This window comes from Cimex lectularius, unplaced genomic scaffold, assembly GCF_000648675.2.
Source record: "Cimex lectularius strain Harlan isolate CLEC.00 unplaced genomic scaffold, Clec_2.1 scaffold8, whole genome shotgun sequence".
NCBI lineage: Eukaryota > Metazoa > Arthropoda > Insecta > Hemiptera > Cimicidae > Cimex > Cimex lectularius.
The window spans coordinates 3,173,765-3,194,316 of record NW_019392656.1 but is presented as its reverse complement, the minus strand read 5'-3'; the positions used below and the strand labels follow the sequence as shown (position 1 = coordinate 3,194,316).

The 20,552-nt window shown below is 34.9% G+C and overlaps 3 protein-coding genes across 8 annotated transcripts; 1 reads left to right on the top strand and 2 right to left on the bottom strand.

Moving 5' to 3' along the window:
* Nucleotides 1–2,883: 2,883 nt before the first annotated feature.
* Nucleotides 2,884–20,031, bottom strand: LOC112126171. Of its 6 annotated transcripts, XM_024224695.1 has the most exons (6): nt 19,940–20,031; nt 19,676–19,850; nt 19,540–19,609; nt 13,568–14,053; nt 3,120–3,367; nt 2,884–3,061 (listed from the first exon to the last, which is right to left on the bottom strand). In XM_024224695.1, the coding sequence occupies exons 4-6, from the start codon at nt 13,749–13,751 to the stop codon at nt 2,954–2,956; spliced, it is 540 nt and encodes a 179-aa protein (XP_024080463.1). In that variant the 5' UTR covers nt 13,752–14,053; nt 19,540–19,609; nt 19,676–19,850; nt 19,940–20,031; the 3' UTR covers nt 2,884–2,953. The 6 variants fall into 6 exon arrangements, with proteins under 6 accessions (XP_024080463.1, XP_024080465.1, XP_024080464.1 ...); XM_024224697.1 differs by having other exon boundaries at nt 13,568–13,850; nt 19,676–20,025; XM_024224696.1 differs by having other exon boundaries at nt 19,540–19,604; nt 19,676–20,025.
* LOC106664479 (probable protein phosphatase 2C 52) lies at nt 14,584–16,915 on the bottom strand. Its single transcript, XM_014390197.2, has one exon. It carries the CDS (start codon nt 16,805–16,807, stop codon nt 14,687–14,689), a length of 2,121 nt encoding a protein of 706 aa, XP_014245683.1. The 5' UTR covers nt 16,808–16,915; the 3' UTR covers nt 14,584–14,686.
* On the top strand, nt 17,065–20,391 carry LOC106664481. Its single transcript, XM_014390202.1, has 3 exons — nt 17,065–17,411; nt 20,032–20,151; nt 20,210–20,391. Exons 1-3 carry the CDS (start codon nt 17,315–17,317, stop codon nt 20,278–20,280), a joined length of 288 nt encoding a protein of 95 aa, XP_014245688.1. The 5' UTR covers nt 17,065–17,314; the 3' UTR covers nt 20,281–20,391.
* Nucleotides 20,392–20,552: the final 161 nt, after the last annotated feature.

Sequence of the window (20,552 nt, the reverse complement as noted above, 5' to 3'; positions counted from 1 at the left end):
ATACAAGTACATGTCAGTGTGGAAGTGTAGACAATAATGTACTCTTATTTGAACTTAAATGTACTTGATTTTGTTTCTGTCTTCCTCCTATATATTTAACTGGCCTTTTATAGTTAGACATAAAATATAACTATATAATTAGTTAAATATAATATATATTTTAATGTTAATGCAGATGAAATGTTTAAAAGATTATAAATGTTATAAATTGTAAGATTATTTTATTTCCTATTGTTATCATTATATCCGTTCATCAATTTATGAGTACTGTATTTTTTAGAATTAAAAAGCAATAGCCATTTTATTTTTCTTATGTATCAACTCAGTTTCTGTAATTGATTGCAAAGATAAATAAATTTTGGTTTATATTTTCTTCATTCCATATTCAATGTAACCCCATTGACAAAGAATTTGGTTTTTCTGCACGGAGAAGTTCTAATAAGCATGATTAACAGTTGCTGACCCTTGGGTGTAAAGTAGAGTACGTTCTTTTGTTGAATCAGCATGTATAAACTGACCAAAAGTTCAAATGTTGGGGAAATTCATTGGGTTTATATGCCATCCGTCAGATAGTTTTAGACCACCTTGCAGACCTTATACTGGAAGTTCTGAAAAGCTAGGCAAGGATGAAATTATAGTAGGTCTTTTCACTGTTTTGATACTTCTGATATGGCTCTGGTTTGTGGCATCTTCAGTTTTTATCAAAATGCGTCAGACCAAAACAGTGATGATAGGAAGACAAAAATCTTCAGAAAGGATAAAACATAGATCTGTATGTCCAGAGGAAGGAGAGTATTAATAACTGGGGCATGAAACAATTCCTTAGGGAGTGGAATTTGTTCCCCGGACACAGGCAATCGAAAGAGTTTGTTAAGGCGATCAAACCAGCAGATTCGAAATGGCTCTTCTCTAACTCAAGGAAGGGAATTAGGAGGCTGATAGGTATTCTGACGGGCCACTGCCCACTGAGAAGACTCCTCTACGTAATGGGTATTCTACCAGATCCCTTTTGCCATTTTTGCAAATAAAAGAAGAAACGGCAAGGCACTACCTCGCAGAGTGTGATAGGTATGCTAGGTCTAGATTTGAAATCTTTGAAGGAGAGTACATCACCAAATCACTCCCCGAGATTAAATGGTCCAAAATCTTGGGGTTTGCGAACAGGTCCAAGAGATTTATGCAGGACACGTGAGCCGACCAATTCCCAGACGTTTTAGGGATGGGGTACGAGTCTACCCAGGCATTTAACCCTTCGGGTCTTGATCGCCCGCCCTGCATAATATATAATGCCCAGAGGAAATCGCAATTTAAGTTGAACGTGTTAAGAAATCAGCGATAGAGTTTAGAATGAGCAAGGCAATAACAACTGACTGTTGATATTATTTAAATTTAACTGATTTTCCCCCATCTGCTATGCCAAAGTGGGTGTTCCACAAGGCAACATCCAAGGACCCATTCTTTATTCAGTATACATTACAGTTATTCCTATCAATCTTGATACAGTAATTTACGAATGCAGATGAATTTTCATTTCATAAACCTGAAGGATCAGACTCATTACTCAACAAAACCAAATCTCAAATCCTAGCAAACAACTTCACCTCTCATCCAATCTACTACAGTTCTATTATCTCAGCAACAACAACGTTGTCCGGTATTTTAATAGTAATCTTAGTTAAAATTTTCCATTGGAGGGCTCCAAAATGCGGCAGATAGGCTTAGCAAAATGTTCTTAAATGTCCAATTGGAAGGTCCATTACCTGCCAAAGGATTTTTTTTTTTGGGGGGGGGAAGAAGGAAGCCCATTTGTAAGTATATTGGGAAGAATTTCGGGCCACTGGATTTGAACCCAGGTCCTACACCTTTAGTTATGAATTGTTGTGTTGTGGCCACCAATGTCCCCCACCAGCTAATAACTGACTGTTAATTTTTTATCTCTTTGAAGTAGCGTTCCAAATCGTGGAAACACAAATGAAAACAATAAAAGAACAATTTAACTGTTATTTCTATTAAATTGAACTGCCCCCCCCCCCATCTGCTAAACTGAATCAGGTGTTGTACAAGGCAGCATCCTTCGTCCCATTCTTTATTTAATATACACTTAGACATTTCTATCAATCCCAATAAGTCTGCATATTCAGGCAATGTGGCCTCAGAAACATCCAGGACCATATCTCTTATTAGGAAGAATGGTTCAATAAATGGAATACAAAATGAGTAATCCATTATATTTTGTGGTCCGATTGACCAAATAACATCTTTCAATTAATTAATGTTATGTAAGGTATTGGTTGAAATGAAAAAGTTAGTGTCACAAGCGGGATTCGAACCCAGGACCTTCAGCTAAATACGCTATGGTCTACCACTTGAGCTATTGTTGGTTTGTATTTTCTATTTTTTTTTTATCCAACTAACAAGAATATAATGGTTAATTTAATTAAAATTAATAGAGTAAGAATAAATTACATATATCCCTATTCATTTTTGAGCTAGTAGACATGGACCTTAAATAAAGTAGAGTGTACTGAAAGAAGAACTAAACATGGGTAAAGAAAATAACAAATAAAATTACAGGTATATAGCAACAACAATTCTAATAAAATCTATCATTATTTCTAACTAGAAGCAGGTAGGAACTGAAGAAAATCATAATTAAGAGACACACAATAGCACATTTAATTAACTCTTGAAAAAATGGGCAAAGTTGCGGCAGAAACCTGAAGACTGAATTATGAAGAAGCAGAGGTATCACAATCAGACAAAATTTGTTAATTTGTTTCAGAAGTAAGACATAGTTGAAAGTTGCACCTTAGATAAACATAATGTTAGGCTGCTGTAGAATATATTTGACAAAAGATTCCAGGATAATAAAAATTTCTTCTCTTGAAAATAAATAATTTAATATAATAAGAGTATACAATATTTACAGTATTTATAAAATTTATGGTATTCGTCATGAATATTGCCAGTAAGGTCCTGCTGAGAGCATTCTCCTGTTGATATAAGAGCCGTATTCGGGGCCGCCATTGTAGCCGTAATGAGACTGCGCCAATGTTTGTTGCTGCAAAGGCAAAATTTGTCGAATATCCACATTGAAAATTTATATTCATCGTACTTACCTCGTATTGTTGGTCAATATTGTTTGCTCCGATGATCGCATTTCTCAAAAGGTTCAGACCGAGGATGAACAGTGCCAGCTTACCAATCATCATCGCTTTCACAGCCATCATCTTCAGCTTGAGAAGCATCAGCGGCATCATCTGTGACTGGATCATGAGCGGGATGAGTAGAAGAGGGAGCAGCTTTGAAGCCATCTTTTTACTCGGGCCTTTGGGGCGTTTGATTTTTATCTTATTCTTCCCATCGACTAAACATCAAAGGGAAACACTATAATTTCACTTTTAATGAAAATTTAATCAAATAAAAAAATTTAATTGAAAATTACTGAATTATACAAAGAGTATGATTTTATCAATATTATTAATGTATTTAAAAATCATACAATTTTAATACACAAATTAAAAGCTGTTTTTTGATGTTGAAATATTTCATAAAATTAGTATCAATACAAGGGGGCGTTGGTGGCCGGAACAGTTAAGGTGTTGACACAGATCATCTCTATAAGAAAGAATGTGTGGCGATTAGTGACCGTTAATCGATAATTATTCAGAAATCGAATTTTTCGAAGAAATTTCTGAATAACTGTGTAAGTAAGGTAAAGGTGCTGTGTTTGAAACCTGCAGCCCGAATTCAAATCCAACATACTTACAAATGTGTGGTTTTTTTAATCTAAAATTTTCTAGCATTGTATAAATTCATTTTTTTTAATCTAAAATTTTCTGGCATTGTATAAATTCATTTTTTTAATCTAAAATTTTCTAGCATTGTATAAATTCATTTTTTAATCTAAAATTTTCTAGCGTTGTATAAATTCATTTTTTTAATCTAAAATTTTCTAGCATTGTATAAATTCATTTTTTTATCTAAAATTTTCTAGCATTGTATAAATTCATTTTTTTTTATCTAAAATTTTCTAGCATTGTATAAATTCATTTTTTTATCTAAAATTTTCTAGCATTGTATAAATTCATTTTTTTTAATCTAAAATTTTTTAGCATTGTATAAATTCATTTTTTTTAATCTAAAATTTTTTAGCATTGTATAAATTCATTTTTTTTAATCTAAAATTTTCTAGCATTGTATAAATTCATTTTTTTTCTCACATCTTACAAGTATTTGTAAAATTTAAACAATGTTTATAAATCCCAGGCCCTGAAGATGATCTCAGTAAAGATCAAAACTACACCAGACCGCGTCTCATGATATCTGAATAAAGATCAAAACGTTGGCACGATAAAGAAAATCTTTATCTAAAACCTACGTCACACCAGACCGCATCTCACGACCTCCAAATAATCATACTTACAAATGGAATGTTTCCCAAAACACTAGCACCCCGAGGATTCATATAACCTCATAGTTGAAATACCCTTGCAAATTCATTAAGTTTTTATATTACAAATTTTAAAAATGACGAAATGCACACCAAACTCAGATAATTAGATAAAAATATTTTCTTGTATTATCCATGGTTATGTGTAGTATAGTTTAAAGGGTATTAAAAAAAATCAAAGAAACCGATGGTGATTAATTACTTTTTGGGGGTTCAGGTTGCCCATCTTCAGCAGTCTAATGAACGAAATGTCCAAAACATAACATCACCTTCGATTTCTTGGATTTTTTAATACTCTCATTTTAAAATATTGGCCATGGTTGTTTCTGCATGCTGCTACCCTGACAACCTATGCTTTAAAATGTGTTCTGATGATCTTAAGATGTTAACCACCCTGTTTTCACAACAGGGTAAAATTAAGAATATAGATATTTATTTTCTTACTATTCTATGGAAAAATACTTTTTTCTTTCTATTTGCCATAATTTCCTTTCCAAAAAAAGAAATATATATATATTCAGGCAATAAATACATTCACTCACAACACACACTAGACACAAAACTATCATTACTGTATACAATAAAACGACATTTTTTCCTCCCAAAATCAGAGGACCTGTCTACTTTTTATATCTTTTAATCTTTGTATACAGATTATTATATGGGCGCATGGAGCAATCTTTCTCTACATGCTGGACCCATATGTGGGCTTTGGCCCTAAAGTAGGTGCTGTGTGTTAACCTCGCATGGCCCATTCTTAATCAGGTGATGATGATGCCTCTTCTACAAATCATATCATCCAAGGGCCACCTAGCGGCAGTGCTCGTGACACATGAGAGCTAAAACATGTTATGTTTGGACTTATTTTCTTTTTATTTTATATTCTCCTTCATTTTTATCTTTATGTTCTGTTGAATATATTTTTTACCATTTATACAGTTTTACCACACATCTCACGATTTCTGAATAATCATCGACTAACGGTCACTAATCACCACACATATTTTTTACTTATCTCTTATTTTTATTAATTTTGTAAAGCCAATATGTGATATAATCAATCTTAAACAAGTCCTTGTTGAATTGTAATAATTCTAGTTTCAAATTAACTGTATTGTAATAAAATTGAACATTTCCGATCATCCCGATCTGGCTGGTTTCTCTGTTGGACACATTTCAACATTTTGCTATTGTTGGTGGTTTATCAAAGCTGAATAAGTTATATTTAAGTAATAATTCTAATAGTTGTTTTTTGAAATAAAATAAAAACATTAAAGATTACACAGTTATGTTTAACTATTACGTAGTAAAACGACCAAGGGTCAACAAGAAGTGTTGATTAGTTAGTTTCATAGTTCATAGTTCTGGATTTTTTAACATTATCATTTTTTTACTTTTTGGTTTTAATTTTACATCTAATTTAAGTAAAACAGATAGCTAACAAAAATAAACTGATATTTAGCCAATTAAAATTAGTACAGTAGAGATTGTTCATGATGGAAAAATATAAGGATAATATAAAATTAAAAATAATGACATAATTTTGTAAATTTAAATTAGCTGCTATGATAATAATCAGTTTTTCAACATCATTTTTAAGAAGAGACACACATGTTAGGGTTAGGATCTTATGGATCCAACTCCTAGGGTGCTTTTTTTTTAGCATACTTATTATTTTTGACCCCATATTAGACCTTAACACTTATTCACAATGCAGCATAGAATTATTATTAAAATTATTACTCAGCGAAAAGCGGTAGTTTTATTTTAATTAGGGAACAATCGGAAGATGTAAACTTTTCCTGGTTATTACAAGATTTGATACTGGAAATAAAATCACGAATGCAGTTAAAAATGTAAGGAAAAAAGTATAAATTCAAATGTCGAGTTTTTACCGAAGTTGTTACAATCGGTAAATTTTCCGTGTCCGTTTTAGCTTTTCAACGAATATTTTCTACTGTGCTTGTTTTTTTTCTCGTCTTAATGAAAATGTAATTTATTCTCCAGCCTGGTTTTAACGCTGCTTGACCCTAATTAAAAACGATCAAAAGAAAACTCGAACGGAGATATCGTCCATGTGTAAAACAATCCAAGAGGCCCGAGAGGCCAGCGGTTTGACACCCATTTTATGAAAAGAATCGGAGCGGAAAGTAAAAGTTAATACGGATGATTCTTACGAATACAAAGCGGGAATATGACTATTTGAAAAATTATATATGAAAATGTGTTTTCTTTAAAATAAAACTGAAAATTTTTTTGGCAGAATTTGACGAGTTATTTTAATTGATGTCATTTTTTAAACTGATGGACAAATTTAACGCAACAGACAATTTATTCAGTTTAAAATTAAATCTATTATCTTTCTTCATGAGTTACAGGTAATCAGAAGCTATCGTAATCAAAATAAGCATAAATGTAGCATATGCCCTTCCAGTCTGCTAGGTCTAAATATCGCTTTCAGTTAATCTTTTTCCTAGGCCGATTTCGTTCGATATTTGTCATATTCTTAATCCATTTTCAATGGCTGCAGTCAGGTATTTGAAAAGGAAAATAAATCTGATCCGAAATGTTTCTATTTCTTCTAGGACTGTAAAAAGAGGCACAAAAATAACCTCATGGCACCCGGCTCTTCTTTCCACACCTAAAAAAATTGCCAGGCTTCAATTCACATGTGAATTGGACATTGGAAGATTGGGGACGAGTTATCTTTACTGATGAGGTGAGAGTTGGCCTCAAATCTTCAGATGAGTTTAATTTCGTATGGAGACGTTCAGGAGAAAGGAACGTCCCATGCTGTACGGTTCCTCAGGTGGCGTTCTACGGGTGGAGTGGCCGCCCGTACCGAATTGGTTGCTGTGCCGTGTGCGAGGATCTGCGACAATCTTAGAGGTACTTAAAGACACAATCGAAGAACATGTATTGCCACCCCGACATCGGTGCAAGATTCTTGCTAATTCAGGATAATGCCAGGCCCACAGAGCAGGTATTGTGTATGACTACCTGGAATAAAGTTGGAATTGAGTATGGCCGGCTCGAAGTTCAAATTTGAACCCAATCGATCACATTTGAGACCAATAAGAAGGCGAAACCCAGGTCTTAACACCCTGGAAGAGTTGGAAATGAAAGAATTCCTCAGGATTTTACCAGAAATCTTTTCCAAGAATGCAATAGCGTTTAACGGAAATGTTTCCTGCCAAAGGTGGAATTATTCGCTTTTAAAGAGCGTATTTTTTATATTTTTATTTGTTTTGAATTTTCGTTTTTTTTATACTCTCAATAATTTTTTTAAACCTATTTTTGGTAAGCAAAACATGAATAAACCTAAATATATTAAAATTTAAGGTTTATGTGTTTAAGTGTGTTTATTTTGGCCATCGGTCTATTATCTTCTTCGCCTATTCTCACTGCTTTTATGTATTTTTGTTGTCGTAGCTTTCCTAAACTTACAACTCTGAAATCACCAACTTGTGAGTTTTGTCTCATCACGAGACATGTTTGGCTCGTTTTCACGGATATGAAGACAAATTCAAAATATTTTATGAACGACGTACATTAATTTTATTTGCGGAAAAAACTCGTTCGGTAATAATTAAAATTTATAAAATAATTCTGAGGGTTATTATTATTTATATTTCTGTTTAATTTATTTAAGAAATTAAGCTGTTCAAAGAAGTATGACGGGATCATTTTTGATCCGCCTTTCTCTGCGACCATTTTCTTAAGTGTTTGCAAATGTTTTAGGGCACAAAAAAACTTTGATGACTCTCAGCTGATGACAGGCTGTTTTAATACTGTTTTTTTTTCTCTAATGTTAGATTTTTACACTTATTTCTTTCTATTTATGCTATTATTATTAGTCTATTAGGAGCATTTCTGGAGCGAATCTAACTACTTAATGATACAGATAAAAACTCCTTTTGCCCTTTCCGGAACACGTATTGTTGGATTGATTGACCTAATCCCGTTTGGCCAGCGGCATTCAAATCGGTGAAACTGTTCCACTGGCCTTCACGACGAAGTTTTGGTCAAAGTTCATCCACGACAGAACCCGGATTTTCCTATTTGGTCATCCAGCTCCCACCTACGAATAAAAAGTCCCTTCGATGAACATTTATATGGAGAATCCAAAAGGGGATTTTTTTTCTGGACATTGGCCTACTTAGCCGTACAAATTGCTGAGTCGGTTTTAACAGAAACAAGTTCACGGAAATTCCCACATTATTATACACTTATCTTATCGCCCACTTTTACTTCATAGTAAAATCTCTTTTGATACAGACTTAAAAAGTTTTCACCATGATTGTTTTTTTACTAAGAAGACAACGGGAAAAAATTAAACCCGGGTAGTTCATGTAATAAGAGCATCAATTTTGGCTTCAAACGGCAAACTGTTTCTTTTATTTGAGAACCACCAGAGGTAACTTCACACATGCTTATTAGAAAGTTGAAAACAATTTGTGGCTTTGGAATCAAAGAATATTTCTAGAAAAAATATATGAACCCAGCCTTATTTCATTGGTTGTTTCATCAACACACAACAAAAAAAGTAAAATATTGTTACAAACGTGTGTATATTGTATAACAAATAGATTTTTTTTCTTCAAATTTATTTTTCTCTAACGTTTATTCACCGAATCGTTGAATTTCAGGCCGTGACGATACCAAACCGCTACGCGATTCGGCTGGCCCACTGTCCCAGTGACAATGGCCAGGAGGAGGATCGAATATAATTAAATAAAGCAACAAGTCGATTAGATTCTCCAAAATTAGGGAAATATGGCGTTGGACCGAACAGTTAATTTACAATCACAAGTTAATAAAACTACCCTGAAAATTTACTCTATCAACCTGGATTTCTCAATTAACGTTCTTCGATCTACATTGGGTTTGGTAATTTGAAATTTCGAACGACTCGACTCGGTGGACAGACACGGAGGGAGGCGTGATGTCGAAGCGACAAAGCGAGAATGGGCGGATTCAACGAGCACAGACCACCCGACACGCCCGCGCGATTGACTGAAAAACTACACTGGCAACTTCTAAAGCCGTCATCAAAAGGACTTGTTAAATTGTAAAATTTCCTCTTTGGGAATGATGATAGTTCGGTCTTCGTGGATAGTAAGGCCAAAATGATCAGAAACTACCAAACATGATTTGAATCATTTTTAATACACACGTCTTGTTGGGTAACAAGGAATTTTTTTTTCTCCATCAATCACCATCATATTTTTACTCGGATTAAAGTATTCCGGTTGAACCCTCAATAAAGCAATTGTGACGAATCTGCTGACCAATTAAATTTAACCGTGTTATACAACAATAGGTAAATGATCAATTATTGGGATTTGTTTTACCACTTCTGATTTCTTTGGGACGCAAAGCGATGAATAACAGTATATAAAAAGTCGAAATAATAAGAGAACAACAATATAAATTAATGATGATGTTCTTTTAGGATAAAAAATTAATCTATTTACATATTCCCATTCACAAATCACCAAGAAGCACAAGTAACCTAGTTTCTTACACTTTATCGTGTTTTGGACCTAAATTCAAAGAGGTTCAAGTTTGGAAAATTAAGCATAATTTGATGTTTGTCATGATTCTGGTCAAATATTTAATTAAAAAAAAAAAAAAAATGGAATTTGCCATTTTGGCCAGTATTGTAAAAATCAAAGGAAAGTTTATCCTGGGATCCATAATGGAAATAAGCTGAGTTGGAACTAAGTACAATAAAAACTTAAACTTCATTTCAATTTCAATGAATTTTTCAAATTCAGATATTTCAAAATGATAAAAAAAAACTTCATTTAAAGATTCAGGTAAATTTTCAGTTATAATCTGGTCGTTTCGTTCAATTTGGCCTAACGGCTTCTCGCTGGGTCCGTCCTAGGCAGGTTGGTCGGGAGAGGAAAACTGACAAAGTTTTGGTTACTTGGGGAACTGGGAAGCCAATCGAGAAGAGACATAAAGACACAGCAGGAACACCAAAAAGTCATTATATTCAAATTAACCTTTTTGTATATTTTTCCACATATACAAATCATATCATTTGTATCATTTTTATTTTCTAATTAACCTTTTTTCGCTTAAAATGAACCCTTTTTTACTTCAAATGAATTATTTTTAACCTCAAACTAACGATTTTTAATTTCTAAGTAAAGGTTTTTTTAAACTTCAAATTAACATTTTCAATTTTTAGATTAACCCGTTTTAACTACAAATTAACAATTAAAATTTGTTTATAAAAAGCAAAAACCTAGGAGTTAGTTTGAAATGTAAGCACGTAAAGTAAAATTTCTGCATTTAAAAAATAGAAAAATTAAAATTCTTTTTTACTCAAATTAGCCATTTTTAATTTTTAAGTAGAGGTTTTTTTAAACTTCAAATTAACATTTTCAATTTTTAGATTAACCCGTTTTAACTACAAATTAACAATTAACATTATTTATAAAAAGCAAAAACCTAGGAGATGATTTGAAATGTAAGCACGTAAAGTAAAATTTCTGCATTTAAAAAATAAAAGAATTAAAATTCTTTTTTAACTTCAAATTAGCCATTTTTAATTTCTAAGTAAAGGGTTTTTTATTTCAAATAACATTTTCAATTTTTAGATTAACGGTCTTAACTACAAATTAACAGTTAACATTTGTTTACAAACAGTAAAAACTTAGGAGATGGTTTGAAATGTAAGCACGTAAAGTAAAATTTCTGCATTTAAAAAAATAGAAAAATTAAAATTCTTTTTTAACTTCAAATTAACCTTTTTAAACTTCAAATTTACCATTTATAATATGATTTTTTTTTTAAATTTCAAATGATGTTTAACTAAAATTGATACAAGGTTAAATGTAAAACTATCGGGTTGTCCGGAAAATAATGCAGGATTTTAAGTTTTCATTAAAAAAAATCTATATAAAATATTCTGTTTACGTTTACAGGATTACTCATTTGTATGAATGTCAACACTTATTAATCCTCTTCCAAATGATATTGTTTGTTTACCTCTGTAGCATTCCGCTACTTGGAAATAATTCAGTCATCCTTATAATGTCAAAGCGAGAATTTCGTACGATTTTCTTTTACGAGTTTAAACTCGGCCGAAGCGGAGCCCAAACGGCTAGAAACATTAACCAAGTCTGGGGCGAGGGTTGTGTTAATGAGTGCACTGTGCAAAGGTGGTTTAAAAAATTTCGGGAGGGAGATTTCAGCCTTGAAGATGAAGAAGGTCGTGGAAGGCCTTCCTCTCTTAATGATGATGTTCTGCGATCAGTGGTGGAAGAAAACCCCAAAACAACTGTTCGAGAACTTGCAGAGCAACTCAAAGTCAGTAAAACGACCGTCGCTGACCACCTCAAGGCGATTGGAAAAGTGAAAAAACTCGAAAATTGGGTTCCACACTCATTAAACGACCGCCAAAAAATCAGCGCTTTGATGTTTGTGCATCACTTCTTTGTCGAAACAAAAATGACCCATTTCTGGCCAGAATTGTTACATGTGACGAAAAGTGGATTCTCTACGATAACACTAGACGTTCTGGACAGTGGCTCGACAAAGGAGAAGCTCCAAAGCCCCCAACTCATCAAAAAAAGGTAATGGTTACGGTATGGTGGGCTTCATTTGGTTTAATACACTACAGCTTCTTAAATCCTGGCGAAACCATCAATGCTGAATCATACTGTAACCAAATTAATACCATGCATCAGAAATTGGCAGTAATGAAGCCCTCTTTGGTCAATCGGAAAGGGCCCATTTTGTTGCATGACAACGCTCGACCACATGTGTCACGTGTAACGTCACAAAAATTATTGGAGCTTGGCTATGAAACTTTGCCTCACCCACCCTACTCTCCGGACCTCTCGCCTACTGACTACCATTTTTTTAGACACCTGGACCACTACTTACAACACATAATATTCAAAAATCAAACGGAACTGGAAAATGCATTTATTGACTTTATCAATTCTAAAAATTCTGAATTCTACTCAGACGGAATTAATAAGTTACCAACACGTTGGGAGAAATGTATTGAGAGTATGGGAAATTATTTTGATTAAAGAACATTGCTTTAAAGTAACTAGTTTCTTTTTTTTTGTTTAATACCAAAATCCTGCATTATTTTCCGGACAACCCAATAGATGATTCTACTTTTAATTTCAGATTTTTTTTACAAGCAAAATAATTGGGCTCTTAAAAACCACAATTTCTCACATTTCTAAAATTAACAAGAATCCTTTTGTTATTATTATGTATTTCATATAATTTTTAATATTAATTTTCATTTCGTGTCATGGTTTTTAAGAATTCGGTTATTTTATATTAAAAAAAGCTGAAATTTAAAGAAAAACAATTTGATTATTTAATTTCAAATGTAATTAATTTTCATACGGTCTTTTAAGAGCTCAATTATTTTTATATGTATTAAACAAATCTGATAAACTTTTTTAAAATGTTTATGTAGGATTCATTCGAACTAAAAAATGGTTCATTTAAAGTTAAAAGGGGTCATTTGAAGTTAAAAAAATTAACTTGATAAGAAAAAAAAATTAGTCTGATGTTAAAAAGGGTCAGTTTAGAGCGAAAAGGGTTTATTTGAAATTTAAAAAAAAGACTAATTTCAATTATTAAATTTGATTTAATTTTTGTAAACTTGCAGCAATTTATGGTAATTTTTTTATGAAAGATTTTTTGATGTACAGTATTTTTTTATTTATTTTGTTGTTCTTAGGGGAATGTTGTACCCAGATCGACGGAAAAAGCTATTGCATTTGACGTGAGGTTTTCTGCTCGTTATTATTATTTTTAAATTGGTGAAAATCGTGTGTATTGGACGAGTAGTTTGTTTGGGAAAGCTTGTCGTCGCACGCTGTTAATTCTAGAACGACTGTGATGAATCAGGGTGTCAGTACGCCTGTTTTACAATTTGGTCTGTTTAATGATGTACCTGTTTTTTTACTGTTATCCTAAGATCATAAAAGGAAAAATTTTTCATAGAAAAGAAAAACATGCTTTCTGTATGGAATACAAGCGACAATTAAAAGAAGAAAATTTTACACAAGAGTTGAATAATTGAAAATTTTTAACAAGCACAAGTTGTAAAAGAACGTTTGATACCTTTATCGTAAATCTTTGATTCGGGTTGATCGGCGTTGCCGTTGCTTTTCTGAGTGTAATCCACGGCAGTCATCGTCGTTTCTTCCACGAGGACGTCGTCCGTCGTCTTGTCCTCCCGGAGGGCCTCGTCGGCCCTGACGCAGGCCGCTATACCGAGGATCACCACGAAACAGATCGCGTTCATCTCTGAAGAGGACCGTTTGTGGCCTGGTGATCAGGTCTAGCCCACTTTCTGCCTTCCCCCTCTCACCTCTTGACGGCCACTTTCCTTCTCTTCTTCCTTCTTTCACATACGCAACTTTGATAAATTAGATGGAAGATATATGGCAAAAGTATTGACAACCTCAATATTTGGGTGTATTTTAAGTTAAAGGCCTCCTAATACTAATTTCTTATTACTTTTTGTTTATTTATCCTTACTGCTGGGTAAGGTGTAAAACGACCGATAAGCTAGGTACATTTTGATTTTGATTTCTTGCGTCAAACCTAGAAAACATAAAACGATCAAGTAATATATACAATAAAACAGCCCTGTATCCTCTAAAAATGGGAACTCCAATTATCGCTGACATTCTGAAGGGAAATTCTGATATCGAGTGGCATTCCTACACGCTCTCTATACGGAGCCAAGGACCCTTCAGTTAAGTGGGACACATCGAACAACCTTTCTCTATTTGCCAGACACATGCGCGGTCACTGGCCCAAAAATAAGGATTCTCTTTTGTTAGCAGGATTAATACAGATTTACAAAAAAAAGAGGTATTTATTATAACATAAATCGGAGAGATTTGACGTGTTTAGTTGAAGACAGAAGTGTTGACAAGAAGTTTATGAGGGGTGATTTACTAACTTCCATCGTTCCATAAATTCAAAATATCTCTAGAAAATTTTTCAACAGTTTTAATGCAGGTTGATGTTGAAACTTTAATTGTACTAGGAAAATTCACCATATTGGTGTATGTAATATTATACATACTTATAACAAAAATGTTAATAAATGAAAAACATATGACTACTTAGAGTGGGTCATGTGAAGCGAAAACAAACACGTTATATTTCAAATTAACCTTATAAAATCTTTAGTTAATTGGGTTCGGACCAAATTGTACATTTCCTCATCTATCCGTTAACACTTAATTTCTGTTTACATTCTTCTTTATCTGTGATGGAGCGGAGACAAGTTGTCTTTGTCAATTCTTCTGAGAAGAGGATGATGATGGCGGTCATATTGTCGCAACCTTTGTTCGGAAAAAACGCCGAGGGGGCGAGGCATTTCATGAAGAGTGATTCGCAGATTTCGCTGAGGTTGATATCGTTTTTGATTTTATCTTTGACGAAAGCCGCGACAAGATCGTTGGACATGACGTCCCAGATGCCGTCGCACGCGATGACGACGAACTCCCAAGAGTCGGTCAGGCTTTTTTTGACGATCTCCGGCTGTGCTATGACCGGCTGCTGCAGAGCGGACAAGTGGCGGAAGGACTTGTACCTGAAATCCCCCAAGGACCTGGACATGGCCAAGCCTCCGCTGACCCGGTTGTTCAGAATGGGCAGACCTGCCATGCCGATCCTCTTCGCCTCTTCGGGGAGCGTCGGCTTCTGGTCCTCGGAGAGTGGGACGACTTCTCCGTCGATCACCGCGATCGCCCTAGAATCGCCGACGTTGGCGCAGTAAACCGTTTGGTCTTTGATCATCAGGGTGATGGCAGTCGTACCCTGGCGGAACTTGCCGATGTCGTTTTCCCTCATGTGGTTGTCGATGTTCATGTAGCCTTCTTTTATCGCGATGTCGATCTCCCCAAGGTGAAAACGATCGCTCTGTAAGATGAATTTGTACAGGTGTCGGGCGACGTAGTTGGAGACTTCGTTGCCTCCGTGACCGTCGAAAACACCGAAGAACGCGACGGTCGGATCCAAAGGCGTTTCGAGTAAAGTGACGTGCGCATCTTCCATCCTGATTCTCCATCCTTGCATTCCGCCTCCGACCACTTTCCATCTGTCGTTTTTCATGAACACTGTGTATTTTTCCGTGACCGGCGCTTCCAGCAGTATCGGGAGTCTTTTTGGGTGTTTGGGCTTCTTCATTTTTCGGTCTGTAGTCGGGTTCGCCACTTTGACGCTTTCCTTCGTCTTAGGTGTCAACGGCTTGGTAGTTGCAGGCGAGGCAGCTTCTCCATCTGGCATTTCGAGAACGTCGTTGGTTTTTAAAGAAACTTCTACCAAGATACCGTCTTCCGGTCGATTGTGTTCGGCGTCGTCTGAAGTGTCGAAATCTTTGTTTTCGTACTCGAGCCTGGGTTTCTTTGAAGGCAGCGGTTCGGCGATTTTCATTGCGTCAATTCGAGTTCTCTTCCTTTCCAGAGAACTGGACCGCTGCTCGTCATCTTTTAGGGAAATGAAATAATCATCAGCATTGTCGATGGGAAAATTTAAAATCGTATCTGTAGAGGAACTCTCGAGCGAGGTTTCAGACTGGATGGACCTTTTTGAGTCAGGGGAAGACGCCTCACTCAACTGTAGCGAACTTCTTGAACGCTGTCGGGCTACAGCATCGATTCTCTCTTGTTCTAATGATTTAGTACCGTCAGACCTCTGTGGGATACTGGAACGTTGTTCACCTAACTGTGTTCCGCTTGACTCCTGTGTGAGACTGGAAAGTTGTCCGACCAAAAATTCAATTTCACTCGATTCCTGGGTGATGCTGGAACGTTGTTCGATTAATTTGATTTCACTCTGCTCCTGTGCCATACTGGACCATTGTTCTACTGATTCAGCGTCGCTCGGCCTCTGCAAGACACCGCGATGTACTGTCATATCTGTAGCACCACCTTCCAGACTATGACCCATTTTTTCTGAGGTACTTGGGACTTTTTCTTCTTCTGAACACTGTACTATCTTATAACTCGCTTTGTCCAAAACTTGTGACGTACCCGGTTGCGGTCCGATCTCGTATTGTTCATTTGGATAATTTGGCCTATCTTGGTCCGCTGTTGCGCCTGGCTGTACGACCATTTGAGCTTTGCTCGGATCCTGTTTACGTAGTTTGTGGCTACAGCATTTCCTCTTTTCTTTAGGGACATTGCCCTGTCTGCCGCCGGTTTCTTTTTCGGCCTGAATTTGCGAAGACGCTGGGGTGCATACGTCGGTGATTTCTGCCCTGGACTTTTCTTTTTCTTGCTCCTGATCGGTTTTCGGGCGGCTCCTTTCATCGTTGTTTGTTTCGTCATTATCTTTTTCCATGTCTGTATTGGCCACAAACTAATCTAAACAACAAAAAGCTCCCGACGGTGCGATATTTATGTGTAAATTAAATTATTGCAAATTTCTATAACAATTGGCTTGCAGACAAAATTTTACGGAGGAACTAAATATTTCGTAAAGCATATGGGACATAACACATGTTTTATAAGTAAAGACTTTTAAATACGAGGATTTGTGTCAAAAATTATTTCTTATACGTTACAAATCTTTTCTTAATGGTTTAAGAACAATACGCATGAAATAATGGATCTACTGTGAAACAAACATTTCACGCTGCCTAAGCAGCTTCACGGACTTGCCCTTTATTCTTTAAAATGACAATTTTGATAATACTGGATTGCGCAACCTGTCCCTTTTCCATCTGCTCACATCTTGTAGCAAACGGGGCCCATAAGCGGGAGTAGCCATCCTTGGCAAGTGGGCAGAGATTTGAGGTCATGCCCCACCTGCAGGCAGGAAACTTTCCCCGCTTTCCCAGTCGGCAGCATGCGCTCCTTCGTGTTCCTCATCTCCTTCGGGATCGCAGCAGTGCTTTCCCATCCGACGGTCTACGCCAAAAATGACCAGGACCGCCTTTCCCCAGGTAGGCCTTGTGTCAAAAAAAAGCTAACATATGGCCAAAATGTTACCAGACACATTTATTTTCTAGCGGGGGTTCCGTTTAAATTTAAAATTCGGACTATTAACTACTGTTTTTTAGCCAATATGTTCTTTTATAAAAACTTTTCCAACCTTTGACATAAATCAGACTTAGAAAACTTTTTTGTTTAATTAAAAGGAAACGTAAATCTGAGTTTACAAGCCAACAAGTTGCTTCCAGATGTTAGTGGTTTAGTTCAAAAGAACCATCCCTAGTTTAACAAAAATATTAATAAAATAAATTATATTTAAACGATTTATATAAAAACAGAAATGTTTAGAATGACAGATTGTTTGCTTTAAACGAGGAAACTTACAAAATTAAGTTAATCCATCCAAATCGCGGCAGTTCAGCGAAACAGCTCGTACCCAAAATTATAAACTATGTGCAAATCGTTACCAAGGAAATTAATAATTTCATTCTGCACAACTATGGCGGGAATGTTAACTTAGTAATTTTAAACCATAACAAGTTTTTTTTTTAAACGGAGGCGTTCATCCAGCAGTTGGCCCGCAAGTTCTTGCTGTTGGCATCAACTCGCAGGCCAATAAACCTGTCTTGGTCTGGAAATTTAAACTTAAAAATTTTATTTCAGTTATGTTCTTGTATACAGGAAACGAACACACCCTGCTGACTCATTGAGATAATAATCCACCTTTTACTCACGTTAAGTTTTCAAGGGCGACTCTCGATTTTATTGGGTTTTGTTATTGAAAAATCGAAACTGGACTGGGACTTTTATTAACCAGTAAATATTTCAACGGTTTCACGGTCTCCGTGGGTTGAACATCAAATTTATGAACATGTTGAGTGGAAACATCTGTTGAATAAAAAGTTCCGGTTCCGTTAAAGGGCTTGATTTTAAGATACAATACGGGCGTAAGACGGAACACCGGAAAGGCGAACAGCGAGATCAAACGCACCACTTTTCTTATAATCATGCCTTAATAATTTAATATTTATTTCGTAATAAATCGGAATGCAGGCAATTCAGCAATAAATAGCATGCTATTGCTGTATTCTTCTAAACTTTTTCAACAGAAAAAAAGCTACCAAAGGCACCGACAACGAAAACGCCGGCACACGTACCTACCCGACTAAAAACAGACGACTTAACATCACACCTCTTTTTTAGCTTTTTTATTATAGACGGAAGCGGCTGAACTTGGGGGTCAGAATGAACGAGCAGATTTAAAAAAAAAAAATAAAATAAATAAATAAATAAATAATAAAAAAAAAAAATAAAACCACTGAAGATGGCAGGGAAAAAACTAGGTTTCAGCTTATCGATATGGAGCAAATAACAGGTTTATCATCCCCGCAGACCACACGAAAATATGGCACTCTCTCTTATACGAAGCCTACTAAGTTTTTCTACAAATATCACACGCCTCATAAGTAATTAATTATATCTGTTAGGCAGAACATCTTATATCCAAGTACTAGGAGCCATTGTTAAAAAAGCATTGGAGGGCGTGTTTCCCAGGGCTCTGTGATGGGGACTACTCTATTTATCATATTTAGAAATGACATTAAAGACATCAATTCGTCTTTGGACTTAGCATTGTTTGAACGAGCCTGGCACCGAATTGTTACCGTATCTAAAGAACAATATCAGACGAAAAATGTTTCAAATACTTTAACTAGATTTTGGCTAGCCTACCCTTTTTTACTCTCTTTAGTAAAAATGAGCATGGTTATTTTTAGCATTTTATATAATTATGTGATAAATTTATTTCTGTAAAACATGGCAACAAGTAAAATGTAGACAAACTATGCTTTAAAATGTGTCACAAAAGTATAATTTGACAGAAATACATAATTATACATAGTTTTATTCATGTTTTTTCTATGACAATTAGGTGGAAAATTAAGAAAAAAGTCTTTACATTGAGCAAAGCATAATTAAAACAGAAAGAAAAAAATGTATCAATGGGTACTTTTTTTTTAACGAGAATTTGCAACAGCAGAGGTTATATAAACCCTCAGGGTGCCAGTGTTTTTGAAAAAAAGCCCATTTGTATGTCGGGTTTGAATGCAGGGCCGTTGGATTCGAACCTGGGACCTTTACCTTACAGTGATGAGCGCCGTGTCAACGCCTAAACTGTTGCGGCCACCCTCCCCTGAAAATTGGTGCTTGCCTCAAATAAACAGAAATAATTAAATAAATAAATAAACAATAATATGTACAGTAAAAAGTAACTCACCACGTGCTCATTAAAAATTGAAGATCAATGTGATGAAGCTTCCCAGAACCAAAAATATATTTTTGCTTTTGTGTCTCAGCCAGCTCTCTGTTCTTGTCTCAAACTGTTTCATCCCATTCTAAATAAAACCTTATTCACACAAATATTTAAACACAATTTTAAATCTGTAAGAAATCTAGAAAACCAACATAGTAATATGATTCTGGAATTTATCTGCCGTTATAAAATTTTTGAATACTTAATGCTTTGGAATTAGAAGCTTACATTATCATAACTTTTTTTGGATGTTTAATGACATAAGCAGATATTCGTTTAAGAACATTGACCAGTTTGATTAAATTTTCTTTTTGTTACAGTACTGCTTCCAATATCTTCGACAGTAATTCCACTTCCCATATATAAAGTCAGTTATTCCCTCGGAGGAAGTTCTGACGACGGGGCTGAATTCAAACCTGGCAACACAAAGCTGATCACAGGTAATTTTTGGCTCTGACTTTTCCTATTTATTATATTGATTGAATTTTTTTTTGTCAGCTAAAACACAAAAAGTGAATAAGGGAAAAGTGAAAGCGATCAGCAGGGAAAAATTCGAAAAAGGCATTTAATCTTGTTCAGTTAAAATGAATAGTTGTACTAAAACTTTGTATTAACAATTAATTTTTTTTATATTTAATTTTGTTACCACTGTTGTTAACTAATAAAAAAAAGACCAATTACACAATTAAAATCCTTGATCCTTGATTTATCCTGCAACTTAAGTAAATATGAATTCATATGAAAATAAGGCAATTATTTTGATTCTTGTTTTCTTTGAGCCTACTTAGAATTAAATATTTTGTAATCACTTTTCAATTTTTTAAAAAATACTGTTAAGAGT

What these genes read in the sequence shown, in the direction of transcription:
- LOC106664479 (XM_014390197.2), bottom strand. Translation starts at nt 16,807, where the DNA reads ATGGAAAAAGATAATGACGAAACAAACAACGATGAAAGGAGCCGCCCG.
- LOC106664481 (XM_014390202.1), top strand. Translation starts at nt 17,315, where the DNA reads ATGCGCTCCTTCGTGTTCCTCATCTCCTTCGGGATCGCAGCAGTGCTT. An exon ending in CCAGGACCGCCTTTCCCCAG is followed by an intron (nt 17,412 to 20,031) that starts GTAGGCCTTGTG and finishes TTTTTGTTACAG; the next exon opens with TACTGCTTCCAATATCTTCG. An exon ending in CAACACAAAGCTGATCACAG is followed by an intron (nt 20,152 to 20,209) that starts GTAATTTTTGGC and finishes TTTTTTTGTCAG; the next exon opens with CTAAAACACAAAAAGTGAAT.
- LOC112126171 (XM_024224695.1), bottom strand. Translation starts at nt 13,751, where the DNA reads ATGAACGCGATCTGTTTCGTGGTGATCCTCGGTATAGCGGCCTGCGTC. An exon ending in ATCAAAGATTTACGATAAAG is followed by an intron (nt 3,368 to 13,567) that starts GTATCAAACGTT and finishes TTTGATGTTTAG; the next exon opens with TCGATGGGAAGAATAAGATA. An exon ending in ATATTGACCAACAATACGAG is followed by an intron (nt 3,062 to 3,119) that starts GTAAGTACGATG and finishes TTGCCTTTGCAG; the next exon opens with CAACAAACATTGGCGCAGTC.